General features: G+C 36.0%; 1 protein-coding gene across 3 annotated transcripts in view; it reads right to left on the bottom strand.

The window, feature by feature from the left end:
• Window positions 1-13,162: 13,162 nt before the first annotated feature.
• LOC126816717 (uncharacterized) overlaps window positions 13,163-21,353 on the bottom strand; it is a 119,217-nt gene continuing 111,026 nt past the window's right edge. For 2 of the 3 annotated variants that reach the window (XM_050543470.2, XM_050543469.2), the window contains exons 7-9: window positions 17,668-17,854; window positions 16,678-16,914; window positions 13,163-14,539 (exon numbers count right to left, since the gene is read on the bottom strand). In XM_050543470.2, coding sequence (XP_050399427.1) covers window positions 14,451-14,539; window positions 16,678-16,914; window positions 17,668-17,854 — 513 coding nt within the window. In that variant the 3' untranslated portion in view covers window positions 13,163-14,450. The remainder of the gene's footprint in view (window positions 14,540-16,677; window positions 16,915-17,667; window positions 17,855-21,353) is intronic. The other variant, XR_007678523.2, reaches the window with a different exon arrangement.

The raw sequence follows: 21,353 nt of genomic DNA, 5'->3' as shown, positions 1-21,353 counted from the left end.
AATGTGATATCCAGTCTTATCAAGTCTTTCGCTATTTTCAGAAATGTACCCGTTCACCTGCTCATGGAAATGTCTGTTGACAATCACAAAAAACTGTACCACATACAATAACGGGTGTTCGAGGGTTCACACAATAACTTGTAGCTCTCCGCACCTAGGCCAAACTGTATATAACTGTAAAGTAAATATTCCGTTATTTTTGCCAGTCATTTTAATACGTCTTCTCACTTAGGCTGTTGACTTTCTTCTGGCGGGAGGAGGGAATTCCGCGCGAAATTTCTCGTGCTAGCCGAGTACCAAAATGTTCCGTTCAACGGTATTGTGTGGGACAGTAAAATGTATAGAATTTCTTCCATTTTAATCATTTTTGTTATTTTTTAGTTTATTCATCTGGTTTTTAAACAGCATCTAGCATTTTCTCTCAAGCTGACAGCGAAGTCTTTTGGATCGGGAGGAGTGTTGTGAATGTCACGTGATTGCTTGTTGGTCATATCACGTGACTACGTGAATGAATCACTTTTATTACGAATCTGACAAGGTACGGTTGCTAACCAAGCTAACAAGTTGTCGGCCACGACTACAATACCAATAATAATGACACGCCGAGGAAAAATCAACACTCGAAATGGTGGGAAGGTAAAGTGACCCCTGGGAGTGAAGGGAGATAACTGTAATGCAAAGGCCTTAAATCATATTTTCCACAACCTTGTTCCATTTCACACTGATCATCGGTGAATATTCGGTTGGGGCCTTCGCGATACCTCTGTGAAACAGATTGGTTTCATTTATCTCAATTTTCAAATGTTTGTCCGTTTGCAGTAGCGTTGTCAGGAATTTGCATTTAAAAAGCGGAAGGTGGCGAGTCTGGCCTTTAAATGGAACACTAACGATACGTGTTCGCTTCGGGGTAAAGCCAGTAATTTGAGTAAAGGGACACGGTGCCCGAGAGAATAGAGACTTTTGGCAAGCGTAAATTCCTGGTCCGTATCGCGTATCCGTATCGATTTTGCGTGTGACGTCATCAATGCGTGTGTATTTCTCATACGTGATATGGCACGCGGATACGGCAGCACGTATCGAACAGCTTTCATACGGAAAAGGTCCGTATAACATTGTTGTCTTTTTACCGTATTGTTTGCTACTTTTAGACGCTGAAATGTTGTGTCGTGGCGTTTTTACGAATCTATGTGTATCCTAGAACACGAAGGTGTATATTTCATGTGATTTTAACCATGATAAAGACTGGAATTTAATCATTTTTTTTATGAGCTTTTCGCGGAATTTTCAGATCTGTAAAAGAGGTATATACTTTCTGAAATGATACATTAGTGAAACCAAAAAAGGCTATCAAGTCCAAGTCGAAGATTTTTAATAAGATTCGACGCTATTTGTTTTTTTCAATTCTTTTTAAAATAGCTCAGCGATTGTCGAGCGATTTTACTCCCATCAGGAATTTGTAGGCTAGGCACTTGACTAGTACTGATGTTGATCTTGGTAGATAACTGCCATCATATGCTGTAATAGAACTAAGTTCAGCTCAATATAGCTACCCATAGCCTACATTTACGTACACGGCGCGAAAATCTGCCAAAACTCTAAAACTACATTGACGCAACGTGTCACGTGTCGATACGCATACGTGATACGATAGGAAAAATTCCACTTGCCAAAAGTCTCTAATGTTGAACATTTGCTTCCTTTTGTTTATCACTCATTTCATAATTTGATAGCAAATATTGGGTTGATGAATAGAATATATTATAGTTCTTCTAACACAAAAATGGGTAAATTGCCGTGGCCTTATTTCTGAACTCCTTAACTGAGAAGTGGTACTAGATGTTCATGCGTGGATAAATGGTAGAAAGTGACACAACAACTTCATCCCTGCTCTATTTCGGGGTTAACCTTGGAGTATACATACATTTCTTAATGATTAACACCGTAGGCTATGTATAAAGCATGCAATCTATATAGGAAAAGATATAACGGTTTCAAAGGTAGGCAAGACTACCAAACTAGCCGTAGAACAAAGATGGGGTAGAGCATGATTTATAGTCATTTCATATTAGCCTACTTACTTGTTAAAAGGAATGGACAAGAACAGCCAGGGCATTTCAAACGTTCCGAGACGTTTCGAAAGAAACCCGGCGAAATAAGACCGCCGTGAATATAGAAATAGGACTATAGAGGACAAACAAAGTGACAAATTGAAAGCCAAGATACTTATTTAAAAATTTACGTTGAATTTTCCCAAATGTTCTACAGAGCAATTGTTAAATTACATACGGATTTGTTAATTAACTTTAATATGTTGTTAAAATACACAAACTCAGACAAACATTTACAATTACATAAATACTAGTGATTGTTTTTCTAAAGTTGTATTTTTGTTATTTCAAAGTAATTTCACGTTTTTATACATACAAATTTTAGGCAACGTGAAGTTGGCATGTTATTCGGGATTCGGGCCGAATACCGTGCTGGCTCGTTATTCGGGATTCGTCAATAACGAATAACGAGCCAGCACGTTATTCGGGATTCGCTACTAAAAGAGAACGATCTATCTAGCATCCGACCATTTCCTCGTTGGGTGACCGATTAGCACGGAGACTACCGTTTCTAAAGCGCGTAGGGTGCTCACTGGCTTGTTAGAGTGCACGGGGCAGTCATCTCCAGCAATCACCTGTTTTATTGCCGAATCCTGGCTCGTTATTCGCGATTCGTCAATAACGAATAACGAGCCAGCACGTTATTCGGGATTCGGGATTCGCCACTAAAACAGACCGCCATACGTTGCATCCGACCATTTCTTCGCTACCCGCGACCGTTTGTTGAGCGAACAAGATGTTGACTGGATTTTTGATGTACACTGGGCAGTCCTCTCCTGCACTCATCTGTTTTATTGTCGAATCCTGAATAACGAGCCAGCAAGTTATTCGGGATTCGATAGTAAAACAGACTGGCCTACCTTCCACCCGACCATTTCCTCGCTACCTCCGACCGTAGGGATAGGTGAACGTTGCGCGGCCAACCAGCACGGAGACGACCGTTTGTTATGCTGACTGGTTTGTTAGAGTGCACGGGGCAGTCATCTCCAGCAATCACCTGTTTTATTGAAGAATCCCGAATCCCGAATAACGTGCCAACTTCACGTTGCCCAAATTTTACAGTGAAGAATATGTTTTTACCGGATTTTGAATGTGTCTTTGATTTAATTACCGTTTATTGTAAAAAAAAAGAAATGAAACTTGCTAAAAATACATAATTTTGTTTAAAAAAAATTGCGTTAACTGCTGTAATTTTACTTATATTTCAAACCTATAAGTAAATATGCAAAATAATGCTTGCTTAGTTATTTTCAGTTCAGTTTTGAAATATTACACATGTAAGAATGTATTTTTACCGTGTCTTTGATGTAATAGAATACATAACTCTTATTTATTAAAAAGGTATTTTAATACTGGATAACATTTTTACAGGTACATATGAACATCATTTGGTTGGGTATAGTAACGTCGGCCACACAGGACCCCTCTCTCCGGGGTCGAGGGCAGGCCCTCTCCCGAGGTCCGTGCCGAATTCTCTCTAGGTCTCTCTCTGCGCCTCTTCTGTAGTTCTCCCTGCCTGCTTCTAAACTAGGCTTTTTTTATATCGGCTAGGGCACGCCATAGTTAATACCATTAGTAATCAGAACAAAGAAAAGTAATTATTAAGATATAGATTAAAACTTACAATTAATCTGTCACTTAATATATGTCCAAAATGGGTTACAAATAAAATATGAATTCAGAATACAATATATTGAAATTTAGATCCCAAATGATATTGTATTACATTCCTCCCTTAACCACAATTTTAAAATAGTGGAATACATGTATATAAAATAATATATGAAACGATTTTAAAACAATAAAAGATTAAAGCATAATACAATAATTGAAGTATCCAAAAGCAGATATTGTCAATGGTAAAATATGTTCAGTAGTCTACGGAGTAACGCCGGGGTAAATATAGTGTCGCAAAAGTTATATACAAGAAGCACAACATCGAAACTAAAAATATTCACAAAAGTATAAGTGTCACTGGTCCTAGATCCTGGATCAGTATATCCCACGAATAAAGGCACACCTACGTGGGAACACAGTACGCGGGAAAATAGTCACACAATGAATGTCATATAAATGATAAATTAAACACACGAACATTATCACATTCACACGCGATCCAAATTAGGGAATCCACCATTTAAACATATATTTTCCACCATGTATGCATCACCATGTATGCACCTATTCTCCTTTATGTCAGCATAATTATATTTTCCACCATGTATGCATATTCTTCTGCATGTCGGCATAATTATATTTTGCACCATGTATGCATCACCAGGTATGCATATTCTCCTTCACGTCTGCATATATTTTCCACCAATGTTAGTGAACATATATATGCCCTGTTTTTCGAGGTGTGGTGAATGGATAATTTCTCCATTTTCCAAGCTTACTGTAGCCTGTGGCTTTAGCCGTCACCATCTTCTTCAATACTTTATACTCAGTATCGTCACCTTCTGTATATTTATTGGCCGCTATTATTCTTGTCGGTTAGTCTTTTTCCTTTCCATGTCGTGTCATGAGAAATATTTTAACTGCCATGCGTGCCCAAGTTTTATCATCTGCTTATTATATCATGGAGTGAACTCAATTAACTTTTAATCAAATTAGTAAGTGGAACAGACTTGATAGATAATGATCTATTTTAAAATATTTACATGAGAATTTTAAATAAGATATTTTGGAAAGAACCTATCAAAATTAACAGTGGTTTTATCTCTATAATTTTTAAACAAAACACAAAATAATACATCACATTCGCTCCTAATTCCGAGCAAGACAATCGCTGGGGTGAAACCAGTTCCGTCTTATAGGAATTTCACATAAAACTCTCCCGTAACATCTCGGGCTTCCCAATCGTATATTATTGGGGTTAATACAAATAAAATCTCTCCCATAAAACCCGGGGCGAAACCAATCCCAACTTATAGGAATTTCACATAAAACTTTTCCCGTAACATATCGGGCATTATTGGGGTTAACACAAATAAAATCTCTCCCGCAAAATATCGGGGCATCCCGTAAATCCCGGGGTAAAAAATATATATAGACAAAACAAAAAAACAAAATATAAGAGATAAAACGTTTATACATTGTGAATATTTATGAATTATATCTCTCAATTAGGATACTCATAACTCGATTCCAGTTAATTAAACAATCATAAAACATTTCACTTCGAATTATAGGCATTTAATAGTTACTAATTTTACGCCAAAATATGTGTTCAACACAAACAATTATAATTTACATACCGTATTATTTAAAAACTCAACATAACTCATTGTAAAACAAACAAAATTGATGTTTGATTTAGTAATTTTCATACAAATAGTTGAGTACTGTTCCACTACTAGCAATATATTTCATTTTTTTTTTGAATAAGATACAACAGATGAATATCATTATTCTTAACACTAGAAAATGGTTGAGCTAATTGAGTTACTACATAATGTTTAAGCGTTGAAGATAAACCGCTTATTTCGGCAGTTAAATTATTAAACATAACATATCAGCATTATCCGTGACCATGATTAGGATCAGAAAAAGACTTACCTCTTAATAAAATGCTTAATCTTCTAGTGGTCAGGACTTCAAAAACATTGGTCTGGCTTTAACCTCAGGTGCGTCGATCACGGCACCACTTAAGAGTATGTGATATAACTACAGGTTCATGAATCACGGCGCCACTTAAGAGTATGTCTCCAAATCAATCTGGATATATCATAACCACAGGTTCGTCGGACACGGTACCACTTAAGAGTGTGTGATACAATACATAACTCTTATTTATTAAAAAGGTATTTTAATACTGGATAACATTTTTACAGGTACATATGAACATCATTTGGTTGGGTAAAGTAACGTCTAGCTATAGCTGCTTCTCCTCGGCCTCACAGGACCCCTCTCTCCGGGGTCGAGGGCAGGCCCTCTCCCGAGGTCCGGGCCGAATTCTCCTAGGTCTCTCTCTGCGCCTCTTCTGTAGTTCTCCCTGTCTGCTTCTAAACTAGGCTTTTTTATATCGGCTAGGGCACGCCATAGTTAATACCATTAGTAATCAGAACAATGAAAAGTAATTATTAAGATTCACACATCTTAGCTCAAGACAAAAGGTGTCAATACATGTTAAGCCTAAATCTTATATCATATAGACACTCCGAGTATACACGTTTGTACAATCCATTAAATCTTACACAATACTATGTCAACTCCTCACACCTGATATAGATTAAAACTTACAATTAATCTGTCACTTAATATATGTCCAAAATGAGTTACAAATAAAATATGAATTCAGAATACAATATATTGAAATTTAGATCCCAAATGATATTGTATTACATTGAGTTCATTGTAAAAAAAGACATGAAACTAGGTAAACATACACGAACCTCGGTAAAAATACACCAGACTTAATAAAAGTACTATATTTTGGAAAATATACCGACATATAAGGTACAAAAACTACTTGTACTACTGTAATTTTACAAAAATTTCTAACAGTGTGGCTCTTTTTTTCGGGTAACTTTTTATCTGTGGAGAGCCGTACACAAGGAAAACTCTAATGGAATACCTACAACTTTTAAACTTTGAAGTCTTGAACTCTTGGTTAATTTTTAACAATAAGGAACTTATCGGACGAACACTTTTAATATGTAAATAATCCTTGGGCCCAGCTATGTGATTTTTACTGCGAGCACTTCGCTTTTCTACATAAAGCCAGCGGATTCTTTTTCCCCACGTTTTTTTTATATCCGTTCTGGTGACGCCAAACATCTGTCATTTGGACCTTCTGTTTTAACTTTATTATGACAAAGGGAGAAGATGACCCGCCCTCTCTTCTCACAACAGCGGATTTATAAGTGTGCTTCAAGGAACTTTTGGTATCCGAGGACCTTTATATTTTGTGTTTTTAACAATTTTCAAGTGTAAATAACTTAATTGAATCAATCTGTCCATAATATCATATTCATTGTATTGGACGTTAAATCTGTAATAAACAACAACAACAATTATGTACAAAACATGCTAAGTGGGAATTATCATAATATAATGATGGTGGTGAAATAAAATGATTTACAGTGCATTTATTTCCATATGTTTACATTTACTTCACACTGTACAATACCATAGTGTTTATATCCGTACATGTATATCATACATACAATACATAACCTTTGCAGTTTACACTTTACTCCATACATTTTATAAATTCCTTTGCTTATGAATTAATAATATACATATATAAATATGTATTTTCACCAGCATATCATTATTCTGTTCATTACATAAACAGATCAACAGTATGCCTACATGGAAAATATATGCAAATAATTATATCTGAGTTTAATATTGCAGTATCCTATTTTTGTCTGGATACAAGAGCAGCTAGCACTACCAGATGCATGTTGGATACAATACATATAAGCTGACGGTGAGGGTTAATTTGACATGTATTTGTTCTTCAATTCATTTCACAATAAAGAAAACATAGATTGTGCATGGCCATATCACGTACAGTATCACACACACACACACACACACCACACCCACACCCACACACACCCAACAGAGAGAGAGAGAGAGAGAGAGAGAGAGAGGTTTAATTTTATTTCAATAATTCGTTGCGCGTAGGTGTCATAGCAGTGTGAGGAAACAAGAGGACCCGGAGAAAACCCACGAGGTTGGACAGTCAACCCTACTCCTTGTCACGTACAACTGGGGATTCTAAACCACGCCAGTTGACACAATGACAGGCCTCGTGATACAGCGCGCGCTAAACATTCGGTCACCCACCCCCACCCCCACCCCCCATATCACATACAAGCACTAATATTATAAGGACACATCTAATGGCTGTACATACACATGCACATGTAGATAACCATAAATAAACTCACAGATTTAAGATTGAACATGGACACACAGCTTTGCACTATAGGAAAGCAGCACATAGCTGTATAACTTGGGTATCCAAACATTTTGACCATCGTTTCGATTAACGTTTTTAATCCATGTTTTTCTTGTATCGGCATCCACCATTGTAGTTTATAATACAAATTTGAACAACAATTTGCAATTTTGACAGTAAACGGGTTTGTTTACAGTATTCGCCAGAATGCGCGCATGCGCATTAAAAAGGGTAATACGGTCTATTAGATAAGATTTTATTGTATCGAAACATCCATTAGGACATCATACAATATAAACATGTACATATATTTATAACAATATGACAAATAATATTTACAAATAAGACAACGGTAATTTTAATCTAGCTTATAATATAGATTTACTAACAGGACAAAAGTATGTATATATAATGTACACATTTACCTCAAATTGTTTGATAATGGCACATCATTCATAAATATTATGTGTGGTTTAATGGTCGAGAGTGAGACATTAAGTTATATATTGAAACAACAGGTGAGGCGTAGTCTCTCATGTTGTTTCAATATATTACGCAATGCCTTAAGATCGAGACCATTAAACAACTTAAAATACAGACACTCGCACGTGCTTTGCAATGAAATACGTCAATGAAATACGTCACGCGCGTCCAAAATTTCAACTAGTACGCTTTGCACATTGCCCCGTACCATTATTTGAAATAATGGTACGCCAACATCAAAGGATAACGTCACACCTGTATTTTAAAAATACATAAATAACGAGAAGACTTAGTATAGGTATTTACATGGAAATACGATATAGAGATGCTATAATAATGATATGAATCAAGTAATAGAATACGGAATGAAATATATTAATTCATGGAAATCTAGAGAATAATTTTGATACAAAAAGGTAGAGATGGGCTACATCTAGCTGTACACATTTTATGTTCTTAGATTCATTGCATGGAATAAAACGCGCCAACTGAGTTCGCAACTGTTTTGGGTGGGTTAAATGTTGGGTATATGTGGCCGTAAATCTCCTTGGACAGTAAAAAATGGGCTTCATCTTCAACGTTGTGCATAGAGGATAGAACTAAATAGTTCTATGATTTGAGTGAAGTCTGTATCACTACAGGCCCGGGATCCATTCACTTATTTTGAATTGTTCGTTTGTTTGTGATTTCTGCGTGTTGTATCTTGTCCGTATATCTGTTCTTGTGTAAATTATGTATCGTGCAGTACCCCCGCACTTACTATTATTAATAACAAGTGACAGGTGTGTTAGTATTAGTAAAGTTAGGTTTAGGATTGATTTATTGTGTTTTATAGGTTTATGCCTAGAAGCCTATATGTGTAATCTATTTGCGTTTCAAGAATATTGCATATTTATGCCAGGTTGGGATTCTGAATCCTTGAACAAGTTGGGCATGTTTCGATTTGACTTGGTCTAGGGTAGGTAACTCCATTTAATAATGTCAAACTGGTGTGATATGCTTTAAAGAGTAATTGTCTGCCATGTAAATTCGTTTTTCTTTTATGGATAGTTTCCGAGAGCCTTTGATTATCTTACATTTCAGACCGCTTTATAACCAGAGAAAATTAAATAAAGTGTTAAAAGCATTTATACCGGTTATTTGTTGACGTTTCAAAACATGGATTGCTAACTAACTTTAGTAACTCCGATTGTTGCAACGGTTCAGTAAATCTTATCGGCTTAAGAATCCACATGACATATCAGAATAAATAGTATAACCTATGTTACAATTTGGATTTGCATTTTCCTTCATATCCAATATGTCACTCAAGACATGGTCAGAGTCATTATTCTTGTCATAAGTATTAGAACTAGGAACAATTTTAACTGGGTAATAAATATATCCTCTCCACGAGGCGTTGGTTTAAGTAACTATTCATTATTTTTTGGGTGTTACAAGACTCTTGTTTTTATTAGGTTGTCTATTATTTTTGACAAAGAGTTGCTATGGTTTAAGTTAGATAATAGCCTCAGACTGTCCTAATGTGTAAATAGCAAGAAAAACTTCAGGACTAACGCACCCTGGTTGTTCTTTCTATTTACATAATGGACTGTCTTTGGCCATTAACCACTACATCATGTCTAGTCCAGTCAATTTATGATTTACCCCCCCCCCCCCCAAATGGCTAGAGAACGTTTTATGCATTTTTTTAGGTGCACTTTATAACATCCTCAAAATTTACCAAATGTTGCGCACCGGAAAGCGGTAAAATTCAAGATGGCCTAATCATTGTACAAGAAAACCCTAAACTGTTGGTTTAAGATCCTATAAATGTATTATGAACATATAAATTAATGCTTTTGAGGACATTCTTTCATTTGAAGTAGTTTTAACTGGTCCCTTAAAGCGATAAAAATAAGTAAAACTCAAGATGGCCGACAGTCGCCAAATCAATGTACAGGTTTCGGCTTAAGACCCTATAACTAAGTGTAATATGAACATGTAAATTAATGTGTTTGGGATCATTCTTTCATTTGAAGATATATCCTGAGTTGTTAACTGGGCCCTTAAAGCAGTCAAATCTGGTAAAATCCAAGATGGCTGATATTTGTCTAACCAATGTACATCCCTAATACCTTTTTAGGGGAACTCATACTCCCCCCCACACATAATCTATGACCGAGATCTCAAATTTACGAATAGGTTTTGCCTTGCACTGCTTCATCATAATATAGCACCTTTGGTTTCTAAAGTAAGGTTTTGGGGGATTATTTCATAATTTCAACATTGGTATTGATATAGCCACGCGAGAGGACACTTATTTTTAGTTTGGTACTTCAAATCACCTATTGGTAGTATTCATAATTGCTAAAATTTAACTACTTGTTCAATATGATACATAAAAAAAACTCTCGATTAATTAACATTATAGAACACTAATATCTCATATTTTACTGGCTTTACTATGTGCCATACAAATTAAGTCATAAATGGAATGCAATTTGGCATGTAAACTTCCAAGAATTATTACACAGTGGGATTCCCATACAGTAGAATAGAAACAAAAAAGCCACATCCTTATTTCCATGACACCAAGTACAAAGTCCCCCAGGCCTAATCCCAAAAAATTAAAATTTCAGTTATTATAAGTCTTTATCTGAAATTTGTTTGCGCCTACGGCGCTCGATTGCATTGTCATTATTCTTTCACTCCTCTATGGTCTTATTTATACTATCTTAACGCTATCAGAATTCACAAGAAACTGCTCCCCGCAATGATCTTAAAAGCCAGATTATTGACTCAAATTTTCTAAATCTTCGCCCCTTCAGGCAACTCAGTGTTATAGCCACTGCTCCTAAGGTTAACAAAAAAAATCAAAAAAAAAATCAATAATCATCATAATATTATGACATGAACTTTATGTCAACTTGAATAAAACTGTTTTCCGGCGAGATAACGATCGGCAAACAACTATAGTATTTTCTTGATATTCATTGTAGGGTGGGATTACGGATGGCGCCAAAACATGTACATACCAAATATGACGAAATAGTGCAGTGCAGAGTTACGAATATATGACACTAATATTTTTTGGGGTAGGGGATTCCCCGAAAATGGTACAAGGAAACACTTAACCCCAAAACATTAATTTAGAGACCGAAATTGCTATTTTATGATAAAACAGTATAGAGTTATGCCCCTTTATAAATTTGGATGCTGGGGTAATGATATCCCTGAAAATGGTTCAAGAGAGCACCAGGCATCTATACCATATAAAAGTTTGACCCTGACAACCTATTGCATTTGCGTCGGTTTCACGTGTTTCTCTTAAAAAATGACGACTTTGTGTTTGTCCGAAGTTGTACCTTTTAAAGGAAAATGGTTTAAATTTAGGCCAAAACCCCAACCTGCAAGTAATTTCCGACTATCAACCTGTGAAATTATCATATCGTCATATTATTATCATTGTATCGTCAAGAGTGAAGAGAATTTAACTGGTTAAAAATGGGGCTAGTCGAGAAAATTTTGACCATTTGATTAACCAGTTAGGAATATTGAATAAGTAGGAATATTTTCATTGAAAAATGTCCCATTTTTGTTGCCAGGAGCGCTAGTTGATTCCTCCTGTAATGGAAGGCCACAAGACACATTGGTACAGAGTGACGAAAGTGAAATTCATGAAAGCTGCTTTTTGAATTTTGGATTTGTTCGGATGAAATTCGGAATCCCCATTGCAGGATTCCGAATTCCGGCCCACATCCAGCACACCTGGCCCAGAAAGTCTATTATACCAGCCCGTTAAAGCCACCGGCCACATACAACATGTATAACACTATAGGGTTATTTTAGGTCTAAGAAAAGTGTTCTGTTTAATATAGAAATCTTTACCTACATGATGTGTGACGAAAACTAGAGTAATGAAGTAGCTTGCATTGTCCGACTACAAACTTAGAGTCTAGACTTAGACTAACTTCCCTCCAGTTATGCCAGTATCCATTTCTGGAAAGTAGGGTACTATCGTCCAGTCCTCTCGTGCACAGATTAGTACAATTAACTATAATAATGTTGACGTTAAACGGTGCCTATATGAAACACTTAACCAAAAATGGTAATTTTCCCGCCCTAAAAGCTAATGCATTATACTTCTATATATTATAGAGCGGGTTTTTTATTTATCCCCAGACAATCATTCGGAGCCCAGGGGATCACCATACCTATAGCCTCCTCGGCTTAGAGGCTAGGGCGAACACATCATCCTAGCGCGAACCTTATCTAGAACTAACAAGAAGTATGTGGCTCTTGCCACGTTTAAGCCGTTAGGTCTGAGTTAGAAAGTATATTAAACTCAGATCTTGGAGATTTTAATAACTCGAAAAGTAACTATCATACATATTGTAGTTTCGTGTATGTAACCTTTGTAGTTTGCTGTGTTCGTTAGATAAACTTAGTAACAACATAAACGGTGTTCCAGAGTCCATTGATTGATGATTGAGATAATTGATCCAACAACGTGAAGTCCAAGCAGGTCCTAGACGATCATCTGTCCCCATAGTGTCACATCTAATTCCTTTTTGGTGCCGCGACACAGGATAGTGTCACACATGATCATCATCGCTCCATGGCCGGTCCAATACCCCCCCCCCCCCATATAATGTTTAGCAGAAAAAAGGTTTTTTAGACGAACTGGACAAAATTATTTTTTTCATTTTTTGTCCGACCGGCCCTTCGGGCGATCGCCTTATGGCCCAATCCACCCCTGATGTCATTCAGTACACCCAACGCTACCAAAAACCATGAAAAAAACAACCTTTCTTGCAATTTTTTAGGGGTTGACCCCCTTCTTTTCAAAAAATTGACTGGACTAGTCTCGGAATGAAGTATATTGAAGACAGCATGGAAAATAATATTATACAGGAATGCGGCTGTATTATGTCTAACTAAATTCTATTACGTTCGCGTTCGAGAGCAAGATTATCATATTCAGGGGCAGATAACTCGTCTGAAACTGAGTGTATTACTTGTGCCGTCTTCAGTCATTTATAAAGAGCAAAAGTTGTAATCGTGTGGCTGTAGGGCAACTCGTGGAATGATAATGTCGTAAATCAAATAAAACAGGTTAAAATTCATTTTTGTTTTAAAGAATAATCTCCATGGCAAAATAAATTTGAATAAATAGCAAGTCCATAAATGTTTATTTTATCAATTATATGTACTTTAAGGTAAATAAGTGTTACCGTGAATAGCAACGATGATAGATCGAATAGATATGATCGTTATATCAACTATTATATAATAACAGTGAATGCACAATATCTTATAGTTTTTATAATAGTCATTCATAAAGACACTGTAAAAGAAAATCTATAACAATGCATACAGTGGTATTTGTATTCAATTTTCCAAAGCACATAACAATAATTGGCAGTTTTATGCAAATTCATAAAATTTGATAAAATTTAAACACACAACAAATTAGATTGTATTTTTTGTAATTAAGAATATGGCATACGGATAAGACCATGATTACTAACAATCGTACAGTAATTACAATGTTATACGTGCATAATAGCTTTGTAAATATAAACAAAATTATTTGGTAATAATATTAAAGATTATAAAATCTTTTTTTTTTAAATTTTTCGTAATTAAGAATAGACATGCACACGGATAAAATTATGATTACTAACAATCCTACAATAATTACAATATAATACGTGGTAATAATATAAAAGATAACAACAAGTAAATCAAAATTTCTAAATGTATTATCACAGTTAGATTTTTGCTAATAACGAACAATACACACAACAATAAGCTATAATCCTAATTATTATATATTTGATTTCTGACCAAATATACTATACATAAAATTGATATATTAATCACAACACAAGACTTTGATTGGCTGCGGCGTCCATCATGAAATTAAACCTTGGAAACTTTATTAGTTGTTGAACATATTGTTATGGGCATAAAATGGGATCTATGGTAAATACTGTACATATTTCGGATGCTAAATCAGAGTGTATCCTCTTTAACTGTAGATATCGATCTGTTAAAAAGAACAACACAAAAATAAATAATATTTTAATGTTTGAAATGCCCCCATTAAAGAATCCTTGCTCTCACATCGGTGAAGCTGAGACAATGCGTTTGAAAAACCACCGATTGCCAGGCGAGATACGCCCGCATTTTCGAGTGATGGATAGAGAACCAGCTAAAAAAAATTAGATTTTTCGTACAATCAGGGTCATAATCCAGGCAGTTATGACCTGAAAAGCGCGAATATCGGACTGCGATATTTGGGATATAAAGATATATTTTAAGTTTCATCAAAACCTGATAAAAATTGTTCCAATATGCGCAACTATCGACAGGAACCAAGATCTGTGGATTATTATTATACATTTCGAATTTCATCAAAATCGGATAAAAATTGTGGCTTCTAGAGTGTCAACAACCTTGGTATTACATACGTTATATTTGCGTACAAGGGGCGACATTTTGTCAGGCAGTTTCGGTCCGATTTTCACGTAATTCTAAGTCAACCGTCATTAGGGTGTAACGGTGAACATGTCAACGTTTTTTTACAATCGAATAAACATTGTGACCTCTAGATGCTCCACAAGCTAAAGAAAAGGTGATTTTTCGTACAATCAGGGGCAATAATCCAGGAAGTTTTGGTCCGATATGCGCAACTATCGAAAGGAACCAAGATCTATGGATTATAATCATGCATTTCGAGTTTCATCAAAATCGAATAAAAATTGTGACTTCTTGAGTGTCAACAACCTTGGTATTACATACTTTTACACTATTTGCGTACAAGGAGCGGTCATTTTGTCCAGCAGTTTGGGTTCGATTTTTACGAAATTCGAGCTCAACCATCATTGATGTGTAACGGTGATATATTTAAACGTTTTTCTTATAAATTGGATAAAAATTGTGACCTCTAGAGGGATCACAAGCTAAAAACGCGATCTTTCATAAAATCAAGGGCCATAATGCAGGAAGTTACGTTCGGATGCGCGATGGTCGACAAGATCCACAACCTTGATATACCATATAGTTGCACTATTTGCGTACGAGCGAAGGCCATTTTGTCTGGCAGTTTTAGTCCAATTTTCACGAAATGATACGATGATATAATTGATCGGGTTTTTTTTATATCGGATAAAAAATGTGGCCTTTAGAGCATCCACAAGCTTAACACGCGGTTTTTTCGTACAATCAGGGGCCATAATCCAGGACGTTATGGTGCAATATGCGCGAATATCAAAAGGAACCGAGATCTTTGGCTAATAAACATACATTTTAAGTTTTATCAAAATTGTCACTTCTAGAGAGTCCACAAGCCTAAATCATGATTTTTCGTACAGTTATGATCCGATACATGCCAATATCGAAAGGAACTGAGATCTTTGGGATATAACCCTATTTTTCAAGTTTCGTCAAAATCGGATAAAAATTGTGACCTGTGTAGTGTCCACAAACAAATTGTGAGCGGACAGGGACGACGACAATATACGTCCACAGGAAAATGTGGGCGTATAAAAAGTACATAAATGCTACCCAAACAAAAGGCTGTGTTAAGGCATCGACTTTAGGGGCTGCAGTCCAGGGGCCTCTGCAACATCTTGGGTGGAACAGAGATTAAATAGTTAGTTTAAATATGTGCAGTAAAAAGAAATCATGTACAGTTCGTTTATATATTTGTAGTAAAAAGTAACGCTGCCTTTCCGTGAACTTCAACCTGTAGCCTACAAAATCTGAAACCGGTTCTGTCAACCTATACATATACTAGCTAAATTTTTCGAACATGTATCATTTTGCCCCTGTAATGTACCCGTATCTGCCTAGTGGAACTAAGCAACATTTTGAAAATATCTAAACACCACCTAAACAATATTCGTACCAGTATTAATATGAGACGGATGACGGACCGGCGGTATACCAGTAATTGGTACATTTTTAACTGATTAACCCAATTCATATATTTCTTTGAGACCTAAACCGGGATATAGACACGGGATGAGGGAATTTTAAAGTTCTGTACGCAGAAGCTAACGAATTTTCCATGCCCAGCTTTCAAATGGCAACTCTCTTAACAGTGTTTGCCTTTCGTGGCATTTATATGGGTGACAATGATGGTGACGATGGTTTTGTGGAGAAATTGGATAGTTTACTTACCATCAGTCATGACATCTTCTAACTGACGAGGCGATGTAAATAAATGTAAAGTGACTATAGTATCAGCAGATGTAAAATGGCGTCTTAGATATTCTATAGTATTGGCTTGGATTACAAATGGGTGAGCGTTATAATCCAGTAAGAGCTGCGCAAATTTTGAACAGAATTCGTCCTTATACTGGGTGTGGTTAACTCCATTCAATAAACGTACTTCAGACATCATAAAGGTCGAATAAGCTTCACAATAAATTTAAAAGAAAAACATGTTACTGGGGGTAATATTTTAAAACTTTTAGATCAATACAAATATTGTCCGTAATAAATCCCAAGACTTTTAGATCAGTACAAATATTGTCCTTAATAAATCCCAAGGAATAATCAAATTACAAAAAGTCTACAAAATCAAAGGCATAACGGACACATAATTATAGGTGAATTACCTATATGGGAATATATTAAAATATAGTAAGTATAGTCTATCTTGCATGCAGGATAATGAAATATAGTAAAATCGATCATAAAAACAAACCAATTTCAAAAGCCATAAACACAAAAAGACAAATCAGACCAATAGTACTAGACCTTTTTATTCTATTATGTATCTCTGTGTTTCACAATCTAGTACAATTAAGTACCAGTACACCAATAATATTAATTTACTCGTTCCGTTTATTCTGATGGTTAGTTCATTAATATCAAACATTTAAGAAAATCGCGTTTCTGGCTGGCATTGATAAGACAGCTAAACAAATGTCGGAAATATCAAAACATTTCAAAGGCTCACGGGAACCGCGATATAGTGAGTGGAGTAAACAGTGTTTGTAATTGTATCCAGACTGTGGGCTTTATTGGAAGCCAGATTGTAAGATTTGATTGTCTCTGTTTGTTTCCACTGAATCATCATTTTTTGTTGTATTTTGTCGTAATAACAGTTCTATGGAATATTAAGCTTCATTAAGAATATTTGTTTGATTATCTGGTTATATTTACCTTCTTGACGATCAGGTGAATAATATCGACAAACAGACCACGCTTCACAATGACCAGCAGGTGGTGGAAAATCTGGTTGTTTAAATCTCTTATCACTGATGAAAAATAGACGAGCTGCTTGCGGCTTATTAAATATATATACAACTAAAGCTTCGTCATGCGTAGATGGGGTCCCATACTCGTGTATCTGAAACGAATAATAATTGAAATAAAATTGGATTTAAGGTGCTACTTTTCTGCTCAATCCGGGCTAATGTGTTATTTTGAATTCCAGCTGTCAAGGGTTCTTTTACTTGCTCACCACCTGGAATAGCGGATGTGAGTCACTTCGACAGTCATTAAAATTTGTTCTTTACCCGAAGATTGGGTAGATGACATAGTTCATCGACATTATGTAAGATAGGACTGAAGTTGTATACCTCTTTTGAGTGAATTGAGTTTAATTTAATATTACTGTATTCAAATATTTCATTTTCAAACATTTTCAGTATGTTATCGTTGCTCTAGACTGGTGCCTACGCTATAATCCACTATTATGACAACGACGTTGTTTGCTATTTAAGGCACTCACACAGCTTAATATTTGGAAAATCAATTGAATGACTGCTTCCGATGGGAAAACCAGAAAGTCTTAAATCGAATATTATTTGGTTTATTACCATATTACCAGGGTTGGGTAAAGGTCCTTCGCTGTTTTTAAAAGTAAAAAGATAATTTTTAACGACCGATTGATCTTCTAGAATGAAGCCATTGCAGACAAAGCAGTTTGGTGCCGTTTGCGTTCGAATCTAAGTTGTTATATTAAGGGGCATTCCAGGATAATAATTATGTCAAGTTTTTTTTTTTCACTTTCTGCATCACCGAATTGCTACCCTGTTTATAAGGTATTAATGATAACAATTTATTGCTTAGTAATACGTAATACACATAATTTGCAATATATAAGGTCCTTTCATCTCACTACTTCTCAGCCCTGACAATTGAAAACCGGGTATACTCAATTGACAATGCGCATAAACTTCCCAATAGAAAGATCTTAACTTTGCCACTTGACCAAGTTTCTTCAAACTGATAAAGGGTAATAACTCTGTTATTAATTAATGTGAAATGAAATGAAATGGGGTTTAACGTCCCACTGTTCTACTCCGAACTGGGCTAATGAAGATGGGCATACGCCATTCAGTGTGCTATGAGGGATTAATTAATGTAAATCGCCGAATTCGCGGTTTCGTATATTTCTGATATGTCCTAACGTATGCATCTGGCTATTGCAGGTCTTTTATTTTTTTTTATTTTGGCTTCAAATGTTATATAAATTATTATTTAAACATTTATTAACACGGCAAGCCATAATCAACCCTCTGGGCCATAGGAAATCCCCGTTATCCCCAGCGGTATCGTTGCGTTCTACTCCACTAAAACCTGGGTCCATTCACGGGGTTTTCACGAATTCAAGGTATGTCCTTGATGATTTCATTGGTCATGTAGGTTCATTCTACGAACCAATCAAAACATGTTGACATGCACACAAAACGATGTCCTAAAATATTACGGCAAAGTTTGCAACAACAATTTTGCGATCTCAGTTGTGAGTTACTTCCCTTCGCTTGCTATTTATGGAATTTTTTGATTGGTCCATACAAATAGAACAATTATTAAGGGTGGATGATTTAACGATGTGACTGGCGATACCGAGGATGGACCATCGGATGGCTCCGATTTTAAGTAGATTAGAAAACCGCGATAATAGATAACATAGAACAAATTGCAACATAAGTTTTCTCAACGGAATCTGGTAATGGGGTCCCTGAAGATCTCCCAAACGCAAATCTACCAAAATAAAAAAAGAGAGAGAGAGAGAGAAATGGGGTTTAACGTCCACTCGACACAAACTAGGCCATTTTGGGACTAACATATGGCGTAATTTTATTTCAATAATTCGCTTGCGCGTAGGGGTCTTTAGCAGTGGGAGGAAATCGGGGGACCCGGAGAAAACCCACGAGGTTGGAAGGCGACCCTACTTCTTGTCACGCCATCCCCCTCCACAACCTTGATATACCATATTTTTACGCTGTCTGAGAACGAGGGACGGCAATTTTGTCTGTCAGTTTTGGGTCGATTTTCACGAAATTCGAACTCAGAAGTCCTTAGGGTGTAACGGTGATATAATAATACGTTTTTTTTTTAAATCCGATAAAAATTATGACCTCTATAGGGTCCACAAGCTAAAAAAACGTAACTTTTCGTACAATCAGGGGCCATAATTCAGGAAGTTACGTTCCGATATGCGCGAATATCGAAAGGAACCAAGATCTTTTGGTTATAAACTTACATTTCAGGTTTCATCAAAATAGGATAAAAATTGTGACCTCTATAGGGTCCACAAGCTTGATAAACCATATTTTTACGTTATTTGAGAACTAAGGGCGGTCATTTTGTCTGTCAGTTTTGGGCCCATGTTCACGAAATTCAAACTCAGTCGTCCTTAGGGTATAACGGTGATATAATAATACGGTTTTTGAAATAATTCAGGAAGTTACGTTCCGATATGCACGAATATCGAAAGGAACCGAGATCTTTGGGTTATAAGCATACATTTCAAGTTTAAACCAAATCGGATAAAAAAAAATGTGACCTCTACGGTGTTCACACGCTAAAAACGTGATTTTTCGTACAATCAGGGGCCATAATCCATGAAGTTACAATCCAATACATGCCAATATCGAAAGGAACCGAGATCTTAGGGTGATAAACCTATATTTCAAGGTTCATTGAAATCGGATAAAAATTATGACCTGTAGACTGTTCACAAACAATTGTGGGCGGACGGACGGGCAGGGGCGACGACAATATACGTCCACATGAAAATAAAAACGGCTCAAGTATTTTTCGTGTCCAAGCAGTATTGTTTACATTATAGCCGTTTTGATAGCCTCGTTTGTTACGCAATTAGTTTTTCTACAATATTCTGCTATACATTGGTTAATTGGGCATTAAAATAAATTTCGTGAGTCATGACGTAACGTTATGTAAACATACCCGGAGCTCTGTTTAAACCCGAATAATATTGTTATGCAGCTAGGTATTGGTTGTTAATCGGACTATTGACCTGTCATAATTTGGAACATAAATCTGCTTTCAGTACAGCAGTGGGATTAGGTCTAATCAAACGAAACACTGCGAGGAGTAGGCTGGAATGGTTGTGTTTAGAGAGTGTAAATGTATTACGGGCAGATTCAATTTTTCCAATGTCAACATCTGTGTGTTTGGTTCCGTCCAAAACGAGGCTCAAGGGGGTTCTTCTGCTTATGCTATCTCGCGCCTAAATCTACATGAACCAGCCTTTACTAATTACTTTCACATTGTGTTGTATGATATGTTTGTATTTGTTCATTACAAAATGACACCCGAAAGTCCGAAACCATAGTGTACACGTCTCGCGTATTGATTATAAAATGTTAATTAAGTCTAAAATATTGGATATTGGGGTTATATAGATAACAACATCGACATTGATTGAAATTGATCAATACTGAATTCTTATTCGTGTTTTTAATTTCGAATATTATGGAAAATATTGAGATAGAGACTTAACACAGAGTCCAACACAGACGTACTGGATTTCAACATAATGTGTCGTAACAAATCAACAATTTTAATTCAATTAATTCTATATGAAACACGTA

The sequence above is a fragment of the Patella vulgata genome, chromosome 3, assembly GCF_932274485.2.
Source record: "Patella vulgata chromosome 3, xgPatVulg1.2, whole genome shotgun sequence".
NCBI classification, from domain to species: domain Eukaryota; kingdom Metazoa; phylum Mollusca; class Gastropoda; family Patellidae; genus Patella; species Patella vulgata.
The sequence above is the reverse complement of the archived record's forward strand: the minus strand, read 5'-3'. Positions and strand labels throughout refer to the sequence as shown.